General features: G+C 40.1%; 1 protein-coding gene across 10 annotated transcripts in view; it reads left to right on the forward strand.

The window, feature by feature from the left end:
- DMD (dystrophin) overlaps window positions 1-26,737 on the forward strand; it is a 2,671,852-nt gene that overhangs the window by 2,574,942 nt on the left and 70,173 nt on the right. For 7 of the 10 annotated variants that reach the window (XM_070365439.1, XM_070365442.1, XM_070365443.1 and 4 more), the window contains 4 exons: window positions 19,437-19,603; window positions 21,892-22,003; window positions 23,698-23,834; window positions 24,541-24,579. In XM_070365439.1, the coding sequence (XP_070221540.1) occupies window positions 19,437-19,603; window positions 21,892-22,003; window positions 23,698-23,834; window positions 24,541-24,579 (455 nt within the window). Of the gene's footprint in view, window positions 1-19,436; window positions 19,604-21,891; window positions 22,004-23,697; window positions 23,839-24,540; window positions 24,580-26,737 lie in introns of those variants that run through there. The other 3 variants (XM_070365440.1, XM_005899740.2, XM_070365448.1) reach the window with 2 other exon arrangements.

A 26,737-nucleotide genomic window follows, 5' to 3' on the forward strand; every position in this document is an offset into this window, starting at 1 on the left:
GAGCTGACTCATTTGAAAAGACCCTGATGCTGGGAAGATTGAGGGCAGGAGGAGAAGGGGATGACAGAGGATGAGATGGTTGGATGGCATCACTGACTCAATGGACATGATTTTGGGTAGGTTCCAGGAGTTGGTGATGGACAGGGAGGCCTGACGTGCTGCAGTTCATGGAGCTGCAAAGAGTGGGACACGACTGAGCAACTGAACTGAACTGATTGTAGTTTTGACATTCATCTATTCTTCCAAGGGCTGCATGCTGCCCTTCCGTAGGCTTACAACCAAGTCGGAGGTTCATGCTTCCATTCATGTGTGTCAGTAGGTCGGCACACTCCTGTCCATTCTCTTTTGCATCCTGCTCCAGTGCCTTTTCTGCTTTTTCATCCATGTCCCTGCAAATATCCTCTTCCTCCCAAGTGCCTCGTCACTTCATGGATAGACATTTAGGTTGTTCCCCCTTTTTGGTAAGATAGATAATGCTGCAGTGAACATCTTTATGCAGTTAGCTCTTTTCTTTGATTCAAGTTTTTCCCTTAGGATAAATTCTCAGGAATGGGATTACCAGATATAAACAGTTTTCTAGCTTTTGATAAGTATTACCACATGGCTTTTGGTCAAAAGATGCTCCAATTTGTAATACCACCAGTACTCAAGGAAGAGATATTTGCAATTGTACATTATTTGCAGTGTTCTTAACGTTTTTTAAATCCTAAGAACTACAGATGTATGGGGTTTCTCATTCCATTCTAATCTCATTACTGACAGAACTAGGTGAATAAGTAACTGGGCTAGACCTGTATATAGTCTTACCACAGACTCAGATAAAACTATAGAAGGCTTTGTTGGCAGAATATTTACACATTTAAAGCAGTTATAGCATTCACTTAATAGTTAACTGGGCAGATTAAAGAAATGCACATATATGAAGGCTGCTTACATATACTGTTCGGATTGTTTTGCCCAAATTATGGCAAATTAACTACAAAAGTAAAACAGATGTGGAGAAATACATGTATTTTTTTTTCACCTCATACTCAAATCTCCCAAAACATGAATAGACTATCACTTTCTCTGGGTTTTTTCTTATGTGTTGCTGTATTAGCATTTCTCCTCTAGAACATAGACACAAGTAACTCCCATACAATGAGGATGAATGACCACAAATAATCCAGATTCATTTTTTTTTCCAAATCCTATTGCAAAACAACTTGCAGTGACCTACTTTTTCTCCCTCAGTGTTGTTTTCTCTTTAGTCAAGTTTCAGTGACTTTTTACAGTCTTACTGTGAAACACACACACACAGAGTGTTCATATACACATATATGTGTACAGTTGTGTGTGTCGTGTGACTGGGGGCTGAGTGCAAGGGTCAGAGCACACACCTGCTGACAACCATCTGTATTCAGTGATGGTTCCTGCCTTGAAGTCAGGTGGGCTGGCCTCAGGGCCGCTGCAACCATTATCTCATTACCTTGCAGGACTGACATTGCCACCTCCCCTGGACTCTGGTTCTTGCTGTCTTTTTTTTTTTTTTTAATCTGACATATAACATGTAAATTGAAGGGTTGGGACATATTGATTTGATACATTTCTATATTGTAATAAGATTGCCATTGTAGCAGTAGTTAGCACTATCAGGTCATAGAATTACCATTTCTCTTTCATGGTGTGAAGAAGTAAGCTCTAGCCTTTGACTGTCTTGAACTTGGTGGTCAGGACCAGAGGCTCCTGAGCAGAAACTCTGCTTTCCATTGGGCTGTCTTCTCATCAGGAGCCAGGTCCGTCCCTGTCAGCCCATTGCATTCTGCTGTGGGATACCTGCTTTTTTCACTCACCTGCTGCCTCTTGTTTCACCACATCCCTGTAACAGCTACACTCTATTTTCAGCATTAGAACCCTGGCAGCTCAGACAGTAAAAATATTTGCCTGCAATGCAAGACACCTGGGTTCAATCCCTGGGTTGGGAAGATCCTTTGGAGAAGGGAATAGTAACCCACTCCAGGCAAGTAGCAAGTATTCTTTCCTGGAGAATCCCATGCACAGAGGAGCCTGGCAGGCTACAGTCCATAGGATCTCAAAGGGTCAGACATGACTAAGCGACTAAGCACGCACAATCGCTGTATGACCCCATCCTTAGAAATCTCCCATTTCTTTCCCTGGTTCACGGAATAGCTCCTGATTTCTCTGCTTCACTCTCAGACCTTTCCTCATCTGTCTCCATAGCTGCCCATGGTTTGCTTTCACTACCAAGTAACAGCTTCTCACTGCTACTCTTTGTACTGACCATGCTTGTGTACATAATATTGTTATGACTGCTACTGATGATAGTATTTTTTAAGCTTTGTTTGCACAGTTCTCTCATTTAATCTTCCCCAACCCTTTGAGGAGAATAGAATTGGCAGGCTTGGGTTCAGGGTTGTTTTTATTGTTGTTTCAGTACGTGAATAGTTTATCAGTGGCCCCTGCATTGCATTTCTTCAGCTGGTGGGAGAGTCTGATTCCTAGTCCAGCGAGCACTTCCCTCTCCTCCCCGCTGGGTCATGTTTCTCCTCATCCCCAAATACACTCTTTTAAAAATTTTTATATTTATCTCATTTATATTTGGCTGTGCTGGGTCTTCACTGCTGCATGGGCTTTTTTCTAGTTGGGGCGATGGGGGCTTCTCCTTGCAGTGACTTGTTGCGGTGGCTTCTCTTGTTGCATGGCACAGGTTCTAGGCACGTGGGCTTCAGTAGTTGCAGCTCCCAGGCTCTAGAGCACAGGCTCAGTAGTTGTGGCGCATGGGCTTAGTTGCCCCACAGCATATGGGATCTTCCCAGACCAGGGATCACACCTATCTCCTGCATTGGCAGGCCAATTCTTTACCCCTGAGCCACCAGGGAAGCCCAGTACACTCTTTTTGATATTAAGACTCTCCAGCTTCCCAAGGTGAAATAACAGGCATATTTTCTAGGTCTCTGCCAAAACACAAGATGCCATAACAAAACAGGGAACATAGGAGCGTTGGGGAGAAGAGGATGCCTCATTTTAAGACGTTGAGTATTGGCAAGCCGGATGTTGCTGGAAGAATGTTGGGCACGTTCTGTAGGTACAGAGCTGGGCAAGGTTTATATGACTCAGATTTGGAGACCCTCTCGCCTTGCTAGTCACTGGCAGTCTGCTTGAACAGATCCATTGTGAATTCTTCCTTCAGAATTGGCGTCCTCTCCCCGTCAGCCTTTTCCTCAGCTCTGGCGTCAGCTTGCCTTTTGGAAGCTGTGCGGGTTGCATGAAAATTCAGTGTTTGCTGTAGGGAAAGATAGCAGGAGTGGACAATGCCCTCTGCCCTTTGTTTGAAGCGTTTAAGACCTTGGGAATGAGGCTGGGCTGGTGGCTCGAGCATGCCGGCGCTCAAAGGCTGCTCTGTCTACCAGCCTCAGGAAGTGAACGGCAGTAAAAGTACTTGTTTCTCTTACAAATACATTCCCTGCCTCACAGAAGAAGTTGACTTCAGTCTACACTCTTTTTATGTCCTTTGTCTTTTTGTCACCGACTCGAAAACTTCCTTCTTTACAAGTTGGTAACTGTCAGCTTCTGGCTCAAGAGAAGGGCCTGGCAGACACAGGAGGAGAGTGGTGTTTGCACATGTGGTGCCCGCTGGGTGATCTTTTTATAGGTTTCCTATATACTTAATACCATTGAACTGTTCAGTTAGAGTGGTTAATATAGTACATTTTATAGTATGTGTATCTTACCACCATAAAAAATACTGGGAAAAAAAACACAAAAACTTTTTAAAAGAAAGAGGAAAATAAATCCCCAAGTCCAAAGAAAATGCTTTGCCTATTTTAAAATCAGTGTAGGTCCATCAAGGTATTTATCCATGAAGCCCAGAAATGAAGTCATGCCTATGAATTTTAAAAGAGAAAATTCACTCTCAATGTATGGGTTTGACAGTAGTATCTTCACTGATATTAAATGGGGAAACAGATCTGTTTCTACCTTCAAAGGATATGACAGTCAACATGTGTACTGGAAAAATGACTCATTTGGGCAGTAGTAGACCTGAGGATTTGAAACTAGTTTGTTTTGGAAATACAGCTTCAATTAATGCATCATCGGGTTGATTGGCTCTCATATTCCATGAAACTATCCCTGTTGACAGAATAGATTGATCCTGCGACCATGGGAAGGCCAGATCTACTCCTGGCAGTGAGTCACACAGAGCACCTTAAAGAGCGTAAGACATTGTCCACATGCCTCCTTTTTCAGATGAGAAAACTGAAACCCAGAAAGGCAGAGTGAATATATTCTTCATTCTGCAATTATATTTATGTCAGAATGAGACATCCGGCCCAAGTTCCCTGTGTTCCAAGCTAGTATTTCCTTCTGCTAAACCATGTGAGTAGAAATAAATGGCTATAACCAATTCAAATACTAGAATGAACTAAGGAAGTGTTTATAAATAGTCTTTTATATGAATTTTAGGTTATAATAGGATATGTGGATAAATGAACACTCCTACCCCAACACATGTACACACACACACACACACTCACTCACATTCTATGTTCTTTATTGAAAATACTCTAATCCCAATTACAGGTATCTAAGTTCTACCTCCAGATGAAATCAAAGAAAGTTTCCTCTTAGTTGGGAAGCACTTCACACTTTTAAGTGACTCCAGAGAGAGTCACGTATCTGTAAACTGGTCCTTGGCAGTGCCGTGAGAGGTACTCACCTCCCCCCGCCCCCAGTAGTCTTTGTAGCATCTTCTTCTGTAAACATTTTAAGGACTTCATTGTTTAGATAGAACTGAGAGCATCAAGTTTGTATTCAATATGCTTCACCTGCAAGAGCTTGCATGTCAAAATCTGTTTATTTTACATCTGTTTTCTGCCTCCCATTGTATTTATGCATTCAAAATGAATAAGTTGCTTTTTCATCTGTCCTCTGGATTTTTATACTCGTATGACAAAAATGAATATCATCTCAGCACAGTTGCTCTAATACAGAAATGAGAATAAATTACAGCCTCAATTGTTGAGAACAAGTGTGTATGTGTATGTAAATAACAAATCATTGCAGGACATCTGGAGTAGTGAGTGGCAGAGTGGTTAGGCATGTAGGTCCTGAAGTTGACTGCCCAGATTCAAATACCAGCTCTGCTATTTGCTGGGTGTGCAACCTTGGACACATTTCTTGAGCTTCCTGGCGCCTAAGTACCTGGAGCACTTTGGAGGGTTAAATGAGCTAATACAGGTGGGGCACTTAGCGAGGTGGGCACATGTTATTCACTTAGTCATGTCTGACTCTTTGTGACTTTATGGACCGTAACCTGCCAGGCTCCTCTGTCCATGGGACTTCCCAGGCAAGAATACTGGAGTGAGTTGCCATTTCCTTCTCCAGGGGATCTTCCTGACCCAGGGATCAAACCCTGGTCTCCTGCATTGCAGGCAGATTCTTTATTCTGAGCCACCAGGGAAGCAGTAGGTGCTTAACTGAGCCTTAGTTATGATTATCTAAAGTGTATTTTGGGCTTCCCAGATGGGGCTAGTGGTAAAGAACCTGCCTGTCAATGCAAGAGACATAAGAGACACAGGTTCAAACCCTGGGTTGGGAAGACCTCCTAGAGGAGGTCATGGCAACCCACTCCAGTATTCTTGCCTGTGAATCCAGTGGACAGAGGCACCTGGTGAGCTACAGTTCATAGGGTCACAAACAGTCAGACACAACTGAGGCAACTTTAGCACGCACAAAGTGTCTTTTAACATGAGAATAGCCCACCAAGATGAACAATTCTTTTGCCCACAACTAAGCATCTGTAGATTAGATTCTAGAGAATCTTGAAATGGTGTTAAAATACCATGCCAAGACACTTCTTAACCAGTTTGACAGCCTTCTTTATGCCAGTTGATCACATCTTATATTTTCCATCCTTAAAATAACTCCTAAAAATTCCACTTTGCTTAGGTTTCTTTGGGCTGTTTGTTGAGTAATCAAAATATGGACCCTTGGTCCCACTGACATTCCTTTTACACCTGCTTGGACTGATGGGTATGGTATAAGTTTCTAGGACTTGGTGTATATATAAGCAATATGTATAAGCAGAGGTAGCATCACCAAGTTTCTACTGGGCCTGCTGATGGACACTTAGAATTCCTGCAAACTTTTAGAAAATCATTTGTCAGGGTATTATTAGCATTATCTTGAGTCAACTATTGGTTTTTATTGCTATTATTTTTTTCTGTTCTGACTATAAGCTTTGGTGAGTTTACCTTCATAATTATCCATTTAATATGTTGTGGTTTATGTGCTTAAATTTCTCCATGTGGAGTGATAGGTATTTTTTCCACCAGCTTTTAAAGATAGGTTTGTAATGGAATTGAAACCTGTTTCATTTATATACCTCTTACTAAGGAAAAACACTTGTCATTCTGTTTCTCCTTTTTACCCTTCTAAAGGAGTAGTCTTTGTTAGAATCAATTTTTTCCATCCTTCTGCCCTCCCTCCTGTATCCCCCCCTTTCCTACAAAAGCTGAAGCAGAGGTTCTAATGGAAAAAACCTTTTTTTTTTTTTTTTTTGAGAGCCACACCTGCATTTGGAAGAGTATTCTGGACTCCCTCTGATTAGTTCACCATTAATTCTAATTCACATTGATAGGTACCCCTAAAGCTCATGGAAACAAGGAGACATGAATTCAACAGTTACCGTTTTCTTCTTTCCCATCTTTGTCACTGGCTTGTAAAATGGATTTATTTAAATCTTTCTTTTTACATAGATTATGTAAGATGAATCAAAGTGCAAAAATCTTGGGATACCCTTATCTTATATCTAGGGTCCTTAGTATGTCTGGGTGCATTAACAGCTAAAGGTGGGTTTTTGTTTTGTTTTGTATTTTTCTTTGGGTTTTTGAGGAGGGGGTTGACATTTGATAAAATAGGGAAAATTTTTTTTTCTGATTTGCTTCTTTTTTAGCTACATTAAAAAAATACAAAATAATTGTTTTCTGAGTTTAGACAAATGTGTGTAGTTTTGTCACCACATTTCCATCATCCCTAAAATTTCCTCTTGTTTTGTGGTCACCCTGCCTGTTCCCAGTCTGTCGAAACTACTCCTCTTGTGTTCTGTTTCTATATTTATACCTTTTCCTTACCTGTATTTTAAATAATTGTAGGAGGCAGCTGTGAAAGAATTACTGTTAGATCTTGTTCTTGAGCATAATGTGTCCTGATACAGACTTGAGAAAGGTATATACCATGATAACTCCAGGCAGATATGAGTGCTCTACCATGAACCTGTGAAAGTTTTCTCTTAAATAAGAACTCTCTAGCATAAATTAATAATGTTGCATATACCTACAGATTTGCATAGATTTAAAACTTGTGCTTCTGTTCCTGGGAGCCATGGTATTAATTGGTTTATTAGTCAGGTGGAGCGGGGAGCCTTAGGTCAGGACAGTTGTCCTTGAACATGTAAATGAAGAGTGGATAATCACCATGTGTTAGTGTTTGGGCTTATTTTCTCTTTAAGGGGTGATTCACAGCCCTGATGAATATTTAGAGCAATGACTGCTGGCCTCCAACCTGCTCATTATCTTCAGAACTTTAAAGAAAATACTTGATTTCTACCGACGACAGCAGTTACAGGAAGCCTCTTACTTCTTCTTGTCTCATGAACACAACTGTTGACCTCTTAATCCTGATTTCTAACAAGAAATATTTCTGTAAATGTGGGGCTTCTTCAACTCATTTTATGGCTGAAAAGTCAGTTGGGTATCTGGGCAAAGCACATGTCTGCCAAGTGTGTGTGAGTGCGTGGGGGACGCGTTAGAACAACGAAGCTACAGGAACAGGGAGGAAGGCAGTTTGGCATTTAGTTTGTGTTTTGTGGGAAACTAGTCCTAAAGAGCCGTTCACATTTTATACCATTGATATTAATGCATTCCACCCTCCCCTTTCACAGTCACCAGTTTCTTACACTCTTGACTTCCTTGCCTGCCCCCCTACCCCCAGGAGGGAGTGCCAGTGTTTTATTTTGAAAAAATTTCAAGAACAAAGAAGAGTTGGAAGGATAGTATGATCCACACCCATATGTCCTGTATGTCTCTCCACCCTGGTTAGCATTTTTGTCCCATTTACATTTCACTTTCCCCAGGTATGTATGGCTTTGAATGTAGACACACAAACACATCTTTCCCCTTTACCATTTAAAGGCAAAAGGCCATCATACCATAAAATATAAACCCTGAGCACTTCACCATACATCTTGTTTTATAAAAAGACTTTCTCCTGCAAAAGTGCAATACTGTCACTATACACAAATTTAACACTGATTCTGCAAGACCATCTAGCATACAGTCCACATTGAAATGTCCCCATGCCTTCAGAATGTCTCTTATTTCTGGTTGTTTTCCTCCAGGATGCAGTCAAGGTCTTTGTCTGTCACTGGCTGGTCATATCTGTGTCCTTTCACCTCATCTGAACAGTAGCCCAGCATTCTTTGTGTCTTCATTCATGACATTGACATTTTTGAAGAGTGCAGGCAGAATATGGGAGAAAGTCCCATATTCTGGAGTCTTCTGGTTGTTTCTTTAGATGAGATTCATGTTGGTTCTTATTGATAATGCTAAGAATGAATGGTATGGTGGTATCAGTCAGATATTGCTGTTATAAAAGTATCCTTTTCCCTATGTAATTAGAAAATCATTTTTGTGATATTTTGAGCACTTCTGAGCATTCTATTCCTCAATAGCCTTTCACTGTATGGTGTGAGCCTCTGGTGATGATCCTTTCCTAATTCAGTGATTACCTTGGTGGTTGCCCAATAGCAGTTTTCTAATTCTGCCCTGTTCTCTGCATGTGTTAGCTGGTTTTCTTCTGTCGAGAAGAACTGCACTTTCCCCCTCTAATTTTCTGAGGGTCACTGAGGACATCCATGGTAATTGTACATGTACAAAGAATGGCACTTCTCCTGACTGAGTTGCCGTTGGGTACCATATTTGCCATGATGTTGCTGAAAACACAAATGCATAGAATTGACCATCCTTTCCCCCCATAGCAGTATAAGCTAAGCATATGTCTGATAAATACATTTCCACATCAGCCAATTCTTTCATGGGACCAAATCATATAACATGACTCATGTGCTAATAAGGATTGAGAAACCCATAGGCTTTTCTGTTTCTTTTTTTCCTTTTCACTACCTCAATTCACCTGTCAGTCCATGCAGCTCATATATGTCATAACATCTAACAGTAGAAGGAAGGATTGTTGTTGTTCAGTCAGTAAGTTGTATATGACTCTTTGTGACCCTGTGGACTGTAGCCCACCAGGCTCCTCTGTCCATAGGATTTTCCAGGCAAGAATACTGGAGTGGGTTGCCATTTTCTTCTCCAGGGGATCTTCTCTACCCAGGGATCAAACCTGAGTCTCCTGCATTGGCAGGCGAGTTTTTTAACACTGACCCTCCTGGGAAATGCCAGAAGGAAAGATTCTTGTCATTGTTCAGTCGCTCATTAGTGTCCAACTCTTTGCCACGCCATGGACTGCAGCATGCCGAGCTTCCCTGTCCTTCACCATCTCCTGGAGCTTGCTCAGACTCATGTCCATTGAGTTGGTGATGCCATCCAACTATCTCATCCTCTGTCGCCCCCTTTTCCTCCTGCCCTCAATCTTTCCCAGCATCAGGGTCTTTCCTAATGAGTCAGCTCTTTGCATCAGGTGGCCAAAGTATTGGAGCTTCAGCTTCGGCATCAGTCCTTCCAATGAATATCCAGGAGGAAAAATACATAATGCTGAAAAGAAGGAGGGAAAGGAAACGATCAGAAGAGATAGGAGCATGCATTTATCTCAGTGCTTTTTGAGTATTCACTTGTACCTTCATGTAGCTCTCAGTAGACCGGCACAAAATTCAGTTCACAATCTGGTACTTGGGCATGGTCTCACGTTGTCCGTATTTAGATATCAGAGCCTCTCACACTCTCGGACGAGTTGAAGTTTCAAAAGATTTTGGAAGTCAGCCTGTATGTTCCTTTCAGATATCACTTCTGTCCACCCATGTAGACTCCTTTAAGCATACATATTTCAGTCTGAAAATAGTAGATAATCTTGAGCTGTGTTCTTAACTTCTTTGAGCCTTTTTTCATCTGTAACATCAAGCAAAACAGATTACCTCAAGAGTTATTTATCCCCAGGTTGCTTTGATTATATGCTAAATGTTGTAAGTGGAAAAAGCAGAAAGGGATATGGGTTACGCTGTATATTTCAAAGCTTGGTCATTATCAGCCAAGTCTTAGCTGATCTTCTGGATAACAGTTCTTGTAACAGAGATGCAAAATACAGAAAACAGTCTTATATGTGTAGTGTGGCCTTTCACATAAGACCAACCATTCTCTGAATAGAAGTAGCCTAGACTAAGAACAAGAAGTGACAAAACATCATGTGATGCCTCATATAAATGATCTCTGGTGGCCCTACAGTTGAGTTTCCTCAGCAACCCAAATGTAAAACACAAGGATCTTATGTCTAAGAAGATCAAAATGCCACCTTCCTTCTGTTCTATTTGTTACATGCAGGTTTCATATAGTTTTATCGCAGATTTTTTTTTTTAGCATTCGTTTGATTTTCATAAAAATTGGGATCGTTTGGAAGAAGCATCATTAATATTCTTTACAACTTGTTCTTGTTCCTCCTTTTATGTTCGTTGCTAGTTCAGACTTCTCTCTTATGTAAAATATTCCACTGATGCCCTTGGTAGATTTAGAGGTTGTTAAAGAAATTGTAATAACAGCTCAGGGAACAGTCAGGAACTGCCTGTCCTATACCGTGTGACCCCAGCTAGCTGTTCTCCTTGTAGTTCTAAATCTTTGTGTACAGACTATAATTCATGAAACAGTTGTGATCAATTTAAATTCAGCAAATCTTTTCTAACACTAGGGCTTTTTGCAATCAGGGCCGGAAAAGTTGGGTTGTCAGCTATTAATGCTATAACCTATTAACGATGGCAGCGATATTGAAATGGCTTTTTGAAATGGCTATTTGAAAGGGAACATTTTACTAGTGAAAACAGATGAAAATGGCCTGGGAGGAGAGATTAACCTTTTTGAAATATCTGTGGTTTGTCCCCAGTATTTCCTATAAATTTACCTTATTCTTTCAATAAGAATGTTTGGAAATTCTATTCATGCATATGAATGCATGTAATATTTAGTTATTTTTTAAATAGACAGGAACTCTACTGAATAAATGAAAGCACACACACACACTTGTACTAGCTGACTGCTTTAACCTTGCTTGAGTTAATTATTTGCCATGAATAAATAGATTTCTGTAACTTGTCATGAGATGCATTACGTGGAGTTTCTATTTGAAAAGCACCCTGATTTCAAATCAAGGTCTACAATTTTAGCATGTTCCCTTGTGACTTCTGGTTTGGGCTTTTTGAAATTTACTAGTCCTTTTTCTTCCCTCTCTCTGTAATAGGTAAATATATATGTTTAGATGAAAAAATTTTTAATTGAGGTATAATCGACATATACCCTGATATAAGTTTAATGCACAACCTTAAAAAATTTTAATTGCAGTATAATTGACATAAAACATTTGGCAGTTTAATGTACAGTGTGTTGATTTGACACATATATTGCAACATGAGTACCACCCTAGTGTTAGCTAACACCTCTCCCACGTCACGTAATTACCACTTTTCTTTTGTGGTGAGAACAATTGAGATCTAGTCTCTTAGCAACTCTGAAGTTTATAATGCAGTACTGTTGGTTATAATCACTGTTCTATGCATTAGGTCTTTAGAACTTACTTATCTACTAGCTGTAAGTTGATAATCTCCCTGTTTCCCCTACCCCCAGTCTCTCATAACCACCATTCTACTCTGTTTTGGGGAGTTCAGCTTTTTTATATTCCATGTAGAAATGATATCGTACAGTATTTGTCTTTTTCTATCTAAGTTATCTCACATAGAATAATGCCCTCAGGGCCCTTCTATATTGTCAAAAATGGCAGGATTTCCATCTTACAGCTGAGTGATATTCTCCTATATATATGCACACCACGTCTTTGGCCACCTCATGTGAAGAGTTGACTCACTGGAAAAGACTCTGATGCTGGGAGGGATTGGGGGCAGGAGGAGAAGGGGACGACAGAGGATGAGATGGCTGGATGCCATCACTGGATGGACGTGAGTCTGAGTGAACTCCAGGAGTTGGTGATGGACAGGGAGGCCTGGCGTGCTGCGATTCATGGGGTTGCAAAGAGTCGGACACAAGTGAGCGACTGAACTGAACTGAACGTCTTTTTTTTACCCATTCATCCATTGACAGACACTTAGGTTGTTTACCCATCTTGGCTATTGTGAATAACGCTGCAGTAAAGATGAGAGTGCAGATATCCCTTCAATATCCTGTTTTCATCTCCTTTGGCTATATACCTAGAAGTGCAATTGCTAGATTGCATGGTTGTTCTATTTTTAGTTTTTTGAGGAACCTCCATACTGTTTTCCATAATGGCTAAGCCAAATTATATTCCCACCAACAGTGCACAAGTGTTCTTTCTTCTCCAGCCTCACCAATGCCTATCTCTTGTGTTCTTGATGGTAGCCTTTCTGATAGGTGTGAAGCAGCATCTCATTTGTCTCTCCACAGTGTTAACCAGCGTACCCTGTCTCACAGGCAGTGATTGAACAGGCCTATCATAGCTTCTCGGTTTCTGTGTTGCAGAAGAGTGCTGCCTGCCTATTAGGTGCCCAGTAGCATTTGGTTAATCATAGTGGACCCATGTTGGTTTCTTAGTTTTGACACATAAACCATGGCAATATAAGCTGTTAACATGGGGACACAGTTTCTCAGTCTCAGCACTACTGACATGTTGGTCTGGATGATTCTTTGTATTCTCCAAATCCAGAAATAGACTATGGATTAGCCTTTTGCACGTAGCAGACAAGCCAACAGAGGCTATTAACTTTAAAAACTATTTGAAAGAAACTTATTTTGTCTTCTATTTCTTAGAAACCCTTATAAACTTATTGTTTTTTGCTCTTTAAGATGCCTATGCAGATTTTTTTTAAAATTCTAACCTCATTCAGATATTATAACCCTTCCTTTTATTACTGTTTATTATGATCACAGTTTAATTCCCACCCATCATTAAATTCACCAAACCTTCATGGAAGGTATAGAAACATAGTTCCTGTCTCTAAATAACCCGCAACCTAGGAGAGAAACAAAGGAGGTTTAGACAAGTATTGTTTCCAGAACAAAAGGTGGTTCCTTTTTATCTTCTGAGAACTACTGGGTACAGTCTCTTCCATAATGTTTGCTTTTCTCTATACTAATTTTTTTCAGTTTATTAAGAACTGGCATGGTTTTTCAAAAGCCTGACAATGGGGATGCCAGTTACCTTCTCTTTAAAATATGATGTGTGTGTTTATGGTAGTTGGGGAGCAGGGCTTGCTGGGAAACCCTCTCAGTGTCAGTGATGCCATCTAACCATCTCGTCCTCTGCCACCCCCTTCTTTTGCCCTCAGTCTTTCCCAGCATCAGGGGCTTTTCCATGAGTCGGCTCTTGGCATCAGGTGGCCAGAGTATTGGAGCTTCAGCTTCCAGTGAATATACAGGGTTGGTTTCCTTTAGAATTGACTGGTTTGACTGTTAGCCTGAGAGAAAAGTAAGTATTCAGGTTGACACCCTGGCAGCCATTTGAAGCCCAGCCCTTCAGTTCCAAAGGGTTTCTGGAAAGCACAACAGGAAAGAAACTGAAAAGATACTCTGAACCGTGGCAAATCCCCCAACTCCCAACCTACCACGTAATGTCCTTTGAAATTATTATATTGCTAATTGCATCCCTTGGCTAGCCATTCACTGTCTTTGTACATTGTTAAGATGACATTTGTATAAAGCCAGCGTGCGATGCACTGGAAGGCAGAGGCAGTGACTGCAGTGGATTCCTTCCCTCACCTCTGTGCTGTGGGTAGTTGCTGCCAGGAGAGAACCAAGAGAGAAGGAACAGAGACCCAAGATACTTGCACACTGTGGCTGTCACACTGGAAGGAGCTATGGTATCCTTGCTTTTTGTGTGTGCACACCGTAAAAGTGGAAAGAGGAGATACTGCTGAAAGCAAAAACAAAACCCAGGGCTGAACGGCCCATTCTGAGTTTTTGCTTAGATGGTTTGACACTGGTGTTTAGGGGCAAGGTCAGGGTCATCCTCAATACTGAGAGAAGCTATGAGGCCTGTATGCGGGTCAGCAGATAATGGCATCTGCAAGAATGACCTCAATCCATTGTCCTCATACCTGTCTTTTGACCTCAACAGCTTCCTGACATTTCAGGCTAACCTCTTGTTTTCTAGAGTGATCACAATGTAATTTTAGCTGGGTTTTACTTCTAGTGCTTTTAGCTCTCTATAGACACTTGGCCTGGTTTTGAATTCTTCCTTTCTTTATCGCCAGACAAAAGGAAAGGGAATATGCCACTAGGATACAGAATTGTTGGTAGTAAAAATGAAAGATCGAAACAGAATGAGAATGTGAATCCCTGTACCTTGTCTTCAGTGCTGTCAGTTGGCACAGGCGAGCAGTTTTGAAAGAGCCAAAATGATGGATCTTGCGTCTTAGGAGGAAGAAAGAACCTTGAGAATTTCCCACCTTTAAGCACAGGAGAATCTGTGGTCTTTTGAAAGAGGAGAGCATTCGCTAGCTTTCCTTGTTAATTTCCACTAATGCTTTAACAACTTTCAACATCAGGAAATGCTTCCGCATGAGTTATAGCCTAAATTCTTCATGCTGCTTAAGCCTGTTTCTTCTTGTTCTGTCCTCGGTGGAGAAATGGAACAGCTGGTCATAGGCCCCTATGCAAGAGCCATTCACATAATTGAAAACTGTTATTAAATCGCCCCTTCAGCCACTATTTCTTGCATATTCTTGTGTGTGTGTGTGTGTGTGTGTGTGTGTGTTTCCATGGCTAAATAATCCCAATTCCCTTAAGCTGTTCTCATAGGTCTTTCAAGCTCTTTAATTATCTCTGTGCCTTTCTGCCAAGCCTTCTCTAAGTTCTGGGTCAGAACTTAGCTTTAGCCACTAGAACTAGACACCGTTCTCTAGTCCCGAGGATAATGCAATGATTGCTTCACACCATATTTGTTAGGCCTTTCGTTATATATCACAGACATGGTCAATATTTTTTTCTCTTTATTTTAGGCCACCTACATTTGTTGCTGACTCATAGTCAGATTTTTTTTTTCTGTCTTCCACAGTGAACAGAGCTTTCTGTTAAAACTATGCTTTCTGTAATAAGCCTGAATTCTTTCTTTGTAGCCTGTCATTGAATCTATCATTAAAGAAACTATCCTTTAAATGTAAGTCAGGGAGACATATAGGTTCAGATTGGGCAACAATAAATCCCATGTTTTACATCAGAATGAATTAGTAATGCATTTTTCAATTTGCTGTCTTTCTGTGATAGTTTTTGTCCTAGCTCCAGATGGTTATTTTGATAAATTTAGTTTCTGGACCAGTGGAGCAAGAGATTGTTATAGGACTTATTGTAACTGGAACTTGCAGTTCTTTTGACACAGACTTTCATTGTATTTTTGTTTATCAGATGAAGAAACACTTAGAGACTAAATAATAATATAACTAGAGAGAGTCACAGTCCACCAACCAGAGAGGGCTGGCTTTTGGCTTTGTGTTGACTAGAGGTGCAGTCTGTAGTGGTGTGGCCCACCTTTGACCTTGGCCTGTTTAATTTATTCACTAGTGACTTTTGGATGAAGGCAGAACACATATTTTATTTATTTTTTGTTTGTTTGTTTGTTTGTTTTAATTTAATTTAATTTTTTAACTTTACAATATTGTATTGGTTTTGCCATATATCAATATGCATCCACCACAGGTATACACGTGTTCCCCATCCTGAACCCTCCTCCCTCCTCCCTCCCCATACCATCCCTTTGGGTCGTCCCAGTGCACCAGCCCCAAGCATCCAGTATCATGCATCAAACCTGGACTAGCGACTCGTTTCATATATGATATCATACATGTTTCAATGTCATTCTCCCAAATCATCCCACCCTCTCTCTCTCCCACAGAGTCCAAAAGACTGTTCTATATCTGTTTATTATTTATTTATTTGGCTGTGCTGGGTCTTAGTTGTGGCATGTGGGATCTAGTTCCCTGACCAGAGATTGAACCCAGGCCCCCTGCATTGGGAGTGTAAAGTCTTAGGCACTGGACGAGCAGGGAAGTCCCCAGAAAACATGTATTTAAATGTAAAAATTACAGAGTTGGGGAGAATGACTAACCCATGGGCTGAAAGAGTCAGGATCCTTAAAGATACAGATGAGCTGATACAATGGGCTAAAACTAACAGGAAAGTCCTTGACAGAAGTAGAAGAAAATACATCCCAAATGAATATGTACAAAACAGAAGAATCACTGAAAACAGCCAAACAGTATTTCTTATCATACCCAACAGTGCATTAGTACCTTGGGGGTGTTCACAAATCTTAAAACATAAGAACAATGATAAATGTCCCAGGATCACTGAATAATTAGTGTGAGAAATTCTGAGGTCAAGGTTTAATGTTTCCTTACTGACAACCAACCCAGCTTTTAGTATGTTAACGTGCATTAATCGACAGATAGAATGTGCAGTGTTTCCTTAATTAATTTGACCTTCTCTTCTTAAAACATCTTGCTGGGTCATTGATCTTCTGGACACACTGGGAAACACTGACCTAGAGATCTTAGTGGAGTGGAAGCGCTGTGGGAGCCTCTAGTGCAGAACAAAAGAAAGCCATCCAATTATACTGTCCAGAGAGATGGCAGTACCATTCACAGCACATCATATTTTGGAGAACAGAGTTCTAAAGGACAGTGGCAAACCATGCCTTTCATATGAGGAAGAAATAAGAGAAATAGGGATAAAGGGCCATGGACAGACATGACAGCTCTGGTAAAATATTGAAAGAGATTTGTGAAGGCTTGAGAACTTCGATGTTTCTGGTCAGATGTATAGTAATAATGACATAATGATAGCAAACACTGACTGACATGGCTCTCGCTGTGTGCCAGTGTTGAAGTGTCTTTCATTGAAATATTAAAGCAGGGGTGGGGACCTCGGCATCCTCCACCAGAAAACCAGCCCAGGGCTGTTGGCTCACCATCTCTTAGATTGTGAGCCATAAAAAAAAAAAAAAAAAGAAATATTAAAGCAGCCCTACAAGGTAGGTCCTATAAATAGTTCCACTTCATGGCAGAGGAAAATTGAGACACAGAAAGATAAAGTTACTCTCCCAGAGTAACACAATCAGTGGCAAAACTGAGATTTGAACTCTTGTGGTTGGATTCTGGAGCCTCTCCTCCTATTGGCTGTGCTGATGGATTTCAGCTCAGGGTGATAAAGCACTTGTGACAAGGGTACCTGTACACAAATGTTCAAGATCGTCCATGGAGGATGTTTGCTTCCTCACATGGATGTTTATTATATGGCAGCTATGAGAACACACTGGCATTGGATAAGTTTGGACGTGGTGACTGTCAAAAGTCTTACAGCTCTGTGGTGCCATTGCAGAAGGAGGAATTCACGTCCATGGTCCCTTTCATCGTCAGGTTCTGTAATTCTTTTTTAGCTTTTAAGAAAATGTTCACAAAGTACATTACCTCTGTGATAGCACTCTATCTAGAACGAAGTACTCAACAGAAGCTTTTGATCAGTAGCTTGAATTTATGCCACTTTGCAGCTAGGAATTCAAGGTTAAACAGCTCATTATAATGTTGCTGAGTTAATAATTGGGGGTTACTCCTGGAGTACTGCCGAAGTGGTGAGTGTTACAAGCCCAATGACCCTACTCTTGTCTGCCTAAAGTGTGAATACATTCTTTATTAGCACATCACATTCCAAGAGAAGCACCATGAGTCTGCAGTTCATATACTCATTATGTGTATGATCCTAAATATCCCATCATATATTCAGTGTCAATTGATCTCAAAATAGGTAACACCCTTTGGTTCTTGGAAAAAGCAAATGAAGACCATCTCTGGAGAAGGCACTTTCTTAGGGAAGGCCTGCTCAGAGAAATGGCAGTTAGATTGAGAAAGTCTAACGTTGATCTAATGTATTCCCGTAAGCAGAGAGAAGGGATGGAGAAGAGGCAGTATTTGTTGAGATCATGACTGAGAAGCTTCCAGAGCTGACTAAAGACTCTAACCCACAGATTCCTGAAGCCTAGTAAATCCTAAAAAGTATCAATAAAATCCTAGAAATACAAGATGAGACAGGAAAAGCATAGATGACCTTCAAGGAACCAATAGCATCACAGCTGACTTGTCAACGGTTAGCAGCAGAGAAAGTGAAATAAAAGTGAAATAATATTTCAGTGTGCTAAAACAAAATCAAAACAAATGAAACACCCCTTTCAGTCTAAAAATCATTACCCACTGAGGATAACTATCAAGAATATGGATAAAAGAGACTTTCAGGCAAACAAAAGCTGAGAAATTCACCATCAACAGACATTTACTAAAGGAAATACTAAAAGATACACCGCCAACAGAACTGATCCCAGATGGGAGATCTGAGATTGAAGGAAGCAATGGAAAACAAACCCCCCAAAAGTGGTTAATATATGGATCAATTTAACAATATAAAAACATAAAACATGATCTTACAGGGTTAAAAAATGTAATTAAATGCATGACTATAGTAACATACCAATCAAATGATGGATAAATACATTTTGAATTTTCTAAAATCATTAGACTCACTGGGAGGCACAGTATTTATTAAACTCTGCAAAACAGAAAACTAGAGTTAGACAGAGAAACAACAGGTCTCCATGAAGAGAGCACTAGAGCGGGAGGTTTCAATGCTAGACTTACTCTTGCTGCCAGGGAGCTGTCTAGCCTTTGAAAAGCCATTTCTCTCATCTATATCTCAGTTTTCTTGTCTGTGAAATGAAGCTTCGGGACCAGATGAATTGTAAAGCCTCTTCATTACGATTGTAAGAAACACTGAGAAACAGATTCACTGGAGGGGAAAGAAAAAAAAGGATCAATCATTCCTTGAGGTTTCTTTTTTCTCTCTCTCTCTTTTGAAATTTTATCAATAACCACTTCCTTTTTACTTATAGCTAAGTTTTATATATCTCTTCCCAAACTGGAGTAAGATATAGTCTCTCCCAGGTGTGTATTGTACTTTACTTTTTGCATTTGTTTGCTTTCCTTTCTTGTCATCTAGTAGCCAAACAGGGTCATGGCAGTTTCCCAGACTGCCATGTGTCAGAGGGCTCATGTGGATGTTGGGAGGACATTTGCAGAATCAGGCTGTGAAAAGTGGGCCTCACTGCACCACTTTGGCTCTTTATTTGATGCATCACTGGAAATGACATACACCTCCTTTACTTTCTTATCTTCTCTCCTTGCACTCTCCGGCCTCCTGTCTCTGCAGGCTAATAATAAGCCTGAGATCGAAGCAGCTCTCTTCCTCGATTGGATGAGACTAGAACCCCAGTCCATGGTGTGGCTGCCCGTCCTGCACAGAGTGGCTGCCGCGGAGACCGCCAAGCATCAGGCCAAGTGTAACATCTGCAAGGAGTGTCCAATCATCGGCTTCAGGTAGGCAGAAGCCCCCCAATGTCATTTTTGTTGTATCATTTCTCACCCTTGTATGACTTGTCTGTTACACACCCCCATGCCAGTTGCTATTAGTGCATTGTTATCCACCATGCCAGTTGCTGTTAGTCTGTTCCTCTCCATGGTGGGAGAGGAGGTGACCAGGCTGGAGCCTGGATCCCTGCTGTCACCCCCCTGAGCACTGGGTTATGTTGGTAGATCTGCTTCATGAGACAGGTGGCCCTCTCCACTTTTCCTCTTTAGCTCTGCAGAGCCATGTTCTTCATCGATCAGTACGGACTCCCTGTCTCCACCAAGATTTTCGTCTATCAAGTATACACAGATTAACTGTACCTCTTCTTTCCTGGAACCAAGACATTTTGATCATCTCTTTTTTTTCTCCATGCTCTTTTTTGTGTATAGAATCTCTCCCAGAATCAGTATTAAAACTAAAGAATGATTCTATTTTGGGAGACTTGTCATGGTAGCTCAGTCTCTTAATCACTCTACACCACTTTTCTTGCCCTAAAGTAACCAGAATTGTTTAGAGCAGCTTAGACCATACTTCTTGATCTGTGAATCTGATTACGCTCTTTTCATAGTCTCCTAATGAACTTCTGAGGGAGTATAAAGTGTGCAAGTAAATGAAAGATTCACAAAGCCACTAAAACAAGAAAATGTTCCTTACAAATTTAAAAGTGCAAGAAGTAGGAAACATTGTAGGTTATTATTATTATGACTTTCTTAAAATGTCCCAGAAAACACTTGGCTTTTAAATCTTCAGTCTTGCTGACCTGTCTGGGGAGACAGGATATTTTTAAATGAATGAATCTTCATGAACAGTAATCCCAAACCCAAATTCTGAAATGGTGGTGTATTTAAACATCTGAATCAACCTCGAGGTTGCCATAGTGATGAATAAGCCATCAAGTTGTAAACTACCTGTAGCATCCTCTGCCTGTTCAGGATCCACTTACCAGCTAAGTAAATACTCATTGCTGGTTATGCTGAGACTTGTCTCATTACTTTGTTTCTAATACTTATATTTTACCATTTGTGTGCCTTTTATTCACTGTGCCCCTTCCATACTTCATGCTGTGTACAAAGAGGTTTTACAGAGACCTTCAGAGGTTTCTAAAGCCTAGATAGACAGTGTTGAGCAGGCAGTGCTAGCAAAGGACACCTTCCTGGTTTCTGCGGGTAAGTGATGCCTTGGGGCAGCAGGGAGGGGGAGCTCCAGGGGACTGCATTGCATTTCTTACCTTTCTTTTCTTAGCTTCCTTCACTGGTAAGATCTGTAGACAAAGCAGAGGGTGGATTTTATAAAATGCAAAAGGAGAATGCTTTGGAGGGTCTAAGAGAGCATTTTGACATTCAGTTCTTTTGCCCTTATGAAAGTAAATTATTTTAGGAATCAGCACTTCTCTTTCCTCCTTTTCCCCATTCTCAGAAGATGACTAGGATCTAAAAACAGTAGCCTTTTCCCCACATTCCCATATGTGACATGAGGAATATGTTTATTTGAATTGGCTCAGAGTCTTATCTGAAAAAGCACAAGGCAGGGAGAGTATGAAACCAAGAATAGGGTATTCTGAGAATGGGGGGAAGTGTAGCGTGTAGTACTTCCAGATTATGCATCCTTTCATCTCATCCAAATTGTGTCTTTTCTTGGGGTTTCCATTTTCATGTGGGGGTAAGGTGGTGAGGGATTTCTGAAGAGAGACGGATAAAAGAGGTTATCCAAGTAACTCTGAAAATGAATCATGTCTGTCAATCAGAAAATGTAAAGTAAGATTTGTTTTAATTGAGACTTCTTGCTGAATTCTCTTTTGTCTTATGAAATTGCTTTACCTATAGAATTTTTTAAAAAATAATTCCCTCAGGAAATGTTGGTGCCCTTTTGATGGGTGGGGGATGGGCCTGAAATGCATCTATCTGTCCTTTCTGAGAGTTCTTTTAAATTCCAGTATTTGGTCTTCAAAAGCCTAGAAGTTTGCCAGTGTCTTCCTACTTAATCTGAAAGAGTTCCCAGTGGAGTTTAAGCAAGAACTGAGTTTTTCTCCCCTCCCTCCAAATGTTTACAGGATGTTTTCTGCCAAAATGTTTTGATACTGCAGGTAAAGCACCAGAAAAAACTGGAGGTAGGAATTTAATCACTTACCTTGAGGGATTAATAAACACAGCATTCTGTTTCTAGAATTAAAACAGTATGGAAGGAGGTTTCTTAAAGGGTATTCTTTGGGAATTTGATCTGAAGAGATACATACGTGTTTGTTTTTGTGCTTTTCCAGGTACAGAAGTCTAAAGCACTTTAATTATGACATCTGCCAAAGCTGCTTTTTCTCTGGCCGCGTTGCAAAAGGCCATAAAATGCACTATCCCATGGTGGAATATTGTACTCCGGTAAGTAGATGTGTCCCTGAGCTTGAGTCAGCTCACCTGGGAGAAGTTTCAGTTTTCTCCAGTGTTGCAGATGATCTGTGATGCTATGATTGCTCAGTTCCCCAGATGTTGCCCAACTCAAGTAGCTCCAAATTGCAGACTCTGGGATTGACCTTATCCCTGGTGCGATGCCTGGCACACGCAGAATGTCATAGTCACTCCACACACACTGTTGGGTGAAGCAGTAGTTTTCATTTCTGTTTGCATGGGTTGTAGAGAAGACATTTTTCACATTTAGTTTCCACATCCCTAGCTGTTGTGTGTAGAGGTGTTAGGGCCATGGGGCACGTTGAGTATGGAGGAGGAGTAATGTAGGTTCCCTGAAATTCATAATCCACCATTTAAATGAATCTTGCTCATCTTTTGTCTGTTTAACATACTAACACTTACCATTACATGCTAGGCATTTACCTTTGAAACTACTCTGTATGAGATAGGTATTATTTTTATCCCCTTTTTACAGTTGAGGACTCTTGACATTCTGAGGTTAAAAAGTTTGCCCAAGTTTCTATAATTAAGTGCTGGAGTCATCTCTTAAGTTATTGTCTTGGGGAAATGTTAAGTGGCCAATAGAACTTTGAAAAACTGCTGGAGACACACATATGGACACCAAGGGGGAAGGTGGTGGTGGTATGAATTGGGAGATTGGGATTGACATATACACACTATTGACACTATGTATAAAATAGATAACTAATGAAAACCTGCTGTATAACACAGGGAATTCTACTCAACGCTCTGGTGACCTAATGGAAAGAAAATCCAAAAAAGGGGTGATACATGTATACGTATAGCTGATTCACATTGCTGTACAGCAGACGCTAACACAGCATTGTAAAGCAACTATAGTCCAATAAATATTAATTTAATAAAGCGAAGAAAAATCACTAGTGAAATGGAAAGGGCGTGGACTTGGTGGACACAGACCTGGGTGTAAATCTCGTATTCCTTCAACACTGGCTGCTAGCTATTCAAAGTGCCATCTGTGGGCCAACAGCTTTGGCATCACCTGGGAGCTTATTAGCAGTGCAGAACCTCAAACCTCACCCTGGACTTTATAAATCAAAAGCAGCATTTTAGCAAGATCTGCAGGTGGTTTCCAACACATCAGAGTTTGAGAGTCTCTGCTTTAGAGCTTTTCTCTCTTGCATCTTCAGAGCGATCCTCCCAGTTATTTCATTGTCTTCCTCACTTTGATTCCTTTTGCAAAGGTATTCAATGATGGAGAATGTACCATGCTGTGAATTGAATGGTACTTGGTAAAATCTGACAGCAACACGGACAGATATTGTTTTACAAACACCATAAGGTGTAACAAAACTGAAGGTCAACTCTCTGACCTCCAGACGTCTATTAATTACCATTTATTGAGCAGCCTAGTACTTGAGACTTCATTGATTCATCATCACAACTTGTTGAGGCATTCTTGCTTCAGTTTTGTAGATGATTGGAGCCTTGGGTAGGATAACTCACCCCCGTTAACCCCATTAGTAAAGGGCAGGTCTGGTGTCAAAGCCCGTTTTGTGTGATTTCAGCCTTTGCTCTTGCCTCCTGCTCTTAATTATAAGACAAGTACCTCAAGGCAGAGCACCGAAGCGGTGCTTTCGGTTCAAAACCCTGCCCCAGGTCTGATCTCCTCATGATTTCCATTTCAGACTACATCGGGAGAAGATGTTCGAGACTTTGCCAAGGTACTAAAAAACAAATTTCGCACCAAAAGGTATTTTGCGAAGCATCCCCGAATGGGCTACCTGCCAGTGCAGACGGTCTTAGAGGGGGACAACATGGAAACGTGAGTAGTGGCCAGAGCACAGCAGCCTCTTAGTCGACATATATTTGAGCTCCTCTCACCTGAATACCTTCCTTCACTCCCAAATGCAAACAGTCTCTCCTATTTCTTTCTTTAGATTTACTGTAGCTGTAAAGAGAAAAGCAAGCTGACGTTCAGTTACCAGTTTCCATGTCAATTGTCCCGTGAACAGTGACCCTTTCAAAAAGTTAAACTGTATCTCACAGGGGAAAAAAACCACCATATCCTGGCTCCCAATTACCTTACAAAGGCTTGTAAGAAATACGGGACTGTTTACAAATGAGTGACTCCAAGATTTCATTTTGATTCTCCCCCCTCACAAATCAGTAGGCGTGTGGCTTTTTGTATCTGATTGTGTGGTCGTAGCTAGTCACTTTTTCCTACTTGAAAGAAAATAATGGTCACGGGAAATGTCTTCACAGTAAGTAGTTATGATTCGCTAGATCCAAGTGATGATCTTGTCTTCACCTCTTTTGAACCTTCTCTTCTGTTTTCCATGACTCTGACGGCAGTCGCACCACTGGTTTTCTTTTAATTCGCCTTTCACCTTTGTCTGGCCGTTGCTTTTCATGGTTCATACTTAATTGGGTTTCATTTATTTTGACCTTTCAGTAATTTTTTTTTGTATGTGTGTGTGTGGCTGAGTTTGCCTGTGTCTCTCTTCACCACCTCATTTTTTGTTTTGCAGTCCTGTTACTCTGATCAACTTCTGGCCGGTAGACTCTGCGTGAGTACTTGCGCTGAAGGGTGCTGCTATCACAAACACATTTGCTTGCTTAATTTTTAAAAAAATTTTTGTTCTGTTTGTTTTAAGGACATTTTAATTTCCCTTCCTTCCTTTCAAAATTTTTCCCTTGCTGAGTCTTTGAGGATGCCCTCTGCCACAGATCAGGAGAGTCAGTGAGGTTTTAGGGTCCCCACCTGGTCAAATGAAAACCAGCAGAAATCCTGGCCTGGAGGTCAAAGTGACATCAAAGAAATTGTTGAGTTGTTAGTTCTGTTCCTGGCAGACATGTTTATATGCTCTTTCCTTGTAAGCAGGGAAGAGCCTTCTGATTACATAATAATATTCTTTAGTTATATTTCTAGAGATTGAGTGCTTTAGGACCTTCAAAAGGATGATGCTGTATTCTTTAGGGCCTGTTATAAGTGGACCATTAAAAACCAGCGAAGTTTGTTTCATGGTATAATGTTGAGTATGGTTGAATAATTTCAGTGAGGCATGTGGCCTTTTATCAGGTAATGCCATGCTATTTGACTAATCTTTATATATATATATATATATATGTGTGTGTACATATATATATATATATATATATATATATATATATATATATATGAGTTTCTCAGTTTTGACCTACACTCACTTTGCTCTCTTCTCCAAGCTAAATACCCAGCTCATAAACATACATTTACACTGGAAGGAAAGTGTACTGTAGTGTTTGTTATTACTATTGGTGTGTCTTATTAATAATACTAATACTTGATATTAATAAATAATTTACTGACTTATCTCAGAATTTAGAATGTCATTAGAAAACTCTATAGAGTCTGTGATTTATATATCAGCAAAGTGCATTGTTTTAAACTTACAGTGTGTGGGGGGGGGTTTATAACAAAATTTTGGTATTTCACAATGTACTTTATGAAAATATTTAAAGTCAGACAGTTCTATTATATATAAGAGGGAAATGACTAATTTGGAAAGTGGACTTATATAAGAATTCAGTTTATCTTTATTGGGTCTTTTTTATTCCACCATGTAATTAAATTTAAAGTAGGTCCTTTTTAAAAAATCCTGTTGTGATAAGTACAAACTGTTAATTGAAGTTTATTTGAAGTCTTTATTGGCCTAAAGGAAGTGTGAGGCTTTCCTTTCTTCTTTAAAGCCACATTATTGTGCCCTTTAATTTTGAGATATGGTTACTATATTTGATTTGTTACTAATTATGCTTAAACAACTTGGGGAGTTATTTAGATTCAGCTATGTTACTTGCTATTGGTAATTATTTTTCCTATCCCAGGTAATCTATATGTTTACAGAAGGTAAAACCTTTCATAAATAAAGAACTTTTAAAAAATAATATGATGAAATTCTCAGCTGGATTGGATCCTGATAAGCAAGTGGATTTTCTCTGTGTTGGAATAAGTTCTAACCAACTTAAAAATCCAAAAGACAAATATGCCAAAGTTAATTTTTTTTAAAACACATAGAGAGAGGTAGCACAGCATAATAAAGAATGACTAACTAGAGAGGAAGTTTATTCTATCCATAAGCTAATGAGAAGCATTCAGGGAGTGAGTTTAATGTAACTTATTTTAAGTAGAGGGTGTTTGTCTTTCTGAAAACATTCTTTTTAAAAATATATTCTCTAACAACTGAAACCTGCCCCCACTTTGCCTTCCCATAAAAAGTATGCTGGATTATTCAGAAATAGTGGGAAATTCTAATTTTGAGGAAGAAAACAAACCCAGCAGGCTAAAGTCCTTGTAATATGTGTAATTTTATTAAAGTCTTTATTCATGGGGTGGTAAATAATTTAGAAAATAAATTGTAAAGCTGTTCTCTTGAGGCAGAAGAGTCAGGTCCTAGAATGCTTTATCTTGCAAGAATTCTATTTGATATTAACAAATCCTGTGACAATGACAGCATTTAGTCCATTCAGGATGGATCATAGAATTTGAAGATTTACTGAGATACAAATCTTTTTTTTCCTCAGGAAAAAACCCCTTATTTACCTGGATTTGTCACCTTAGTTGAAAGTAAACCTGGCATAAACCTTTTATATTGTTTGTCCACAAGTGAGATGGTCAAACAATATTCTTTGAGCTCTTCTGCCTTGAAAATTTATTAGTGGAGTTGTCACAGATAATGAGAAAATGGT

Source organism: Bos mutus, chromosome X (assembly GCF_027580195.1).
Source record: "Bos mutus isolate GX-2022 chromosome X, NWIPB_WYAK_1.1, whole genome shotgun sequence".
In the NCBI taxonomy this organism is placed as follows: Eukaryota; Metazoa; Chordata; class Mammalia; order Artiodactyla; family Bovidae; genus Bos; species Bos mutus.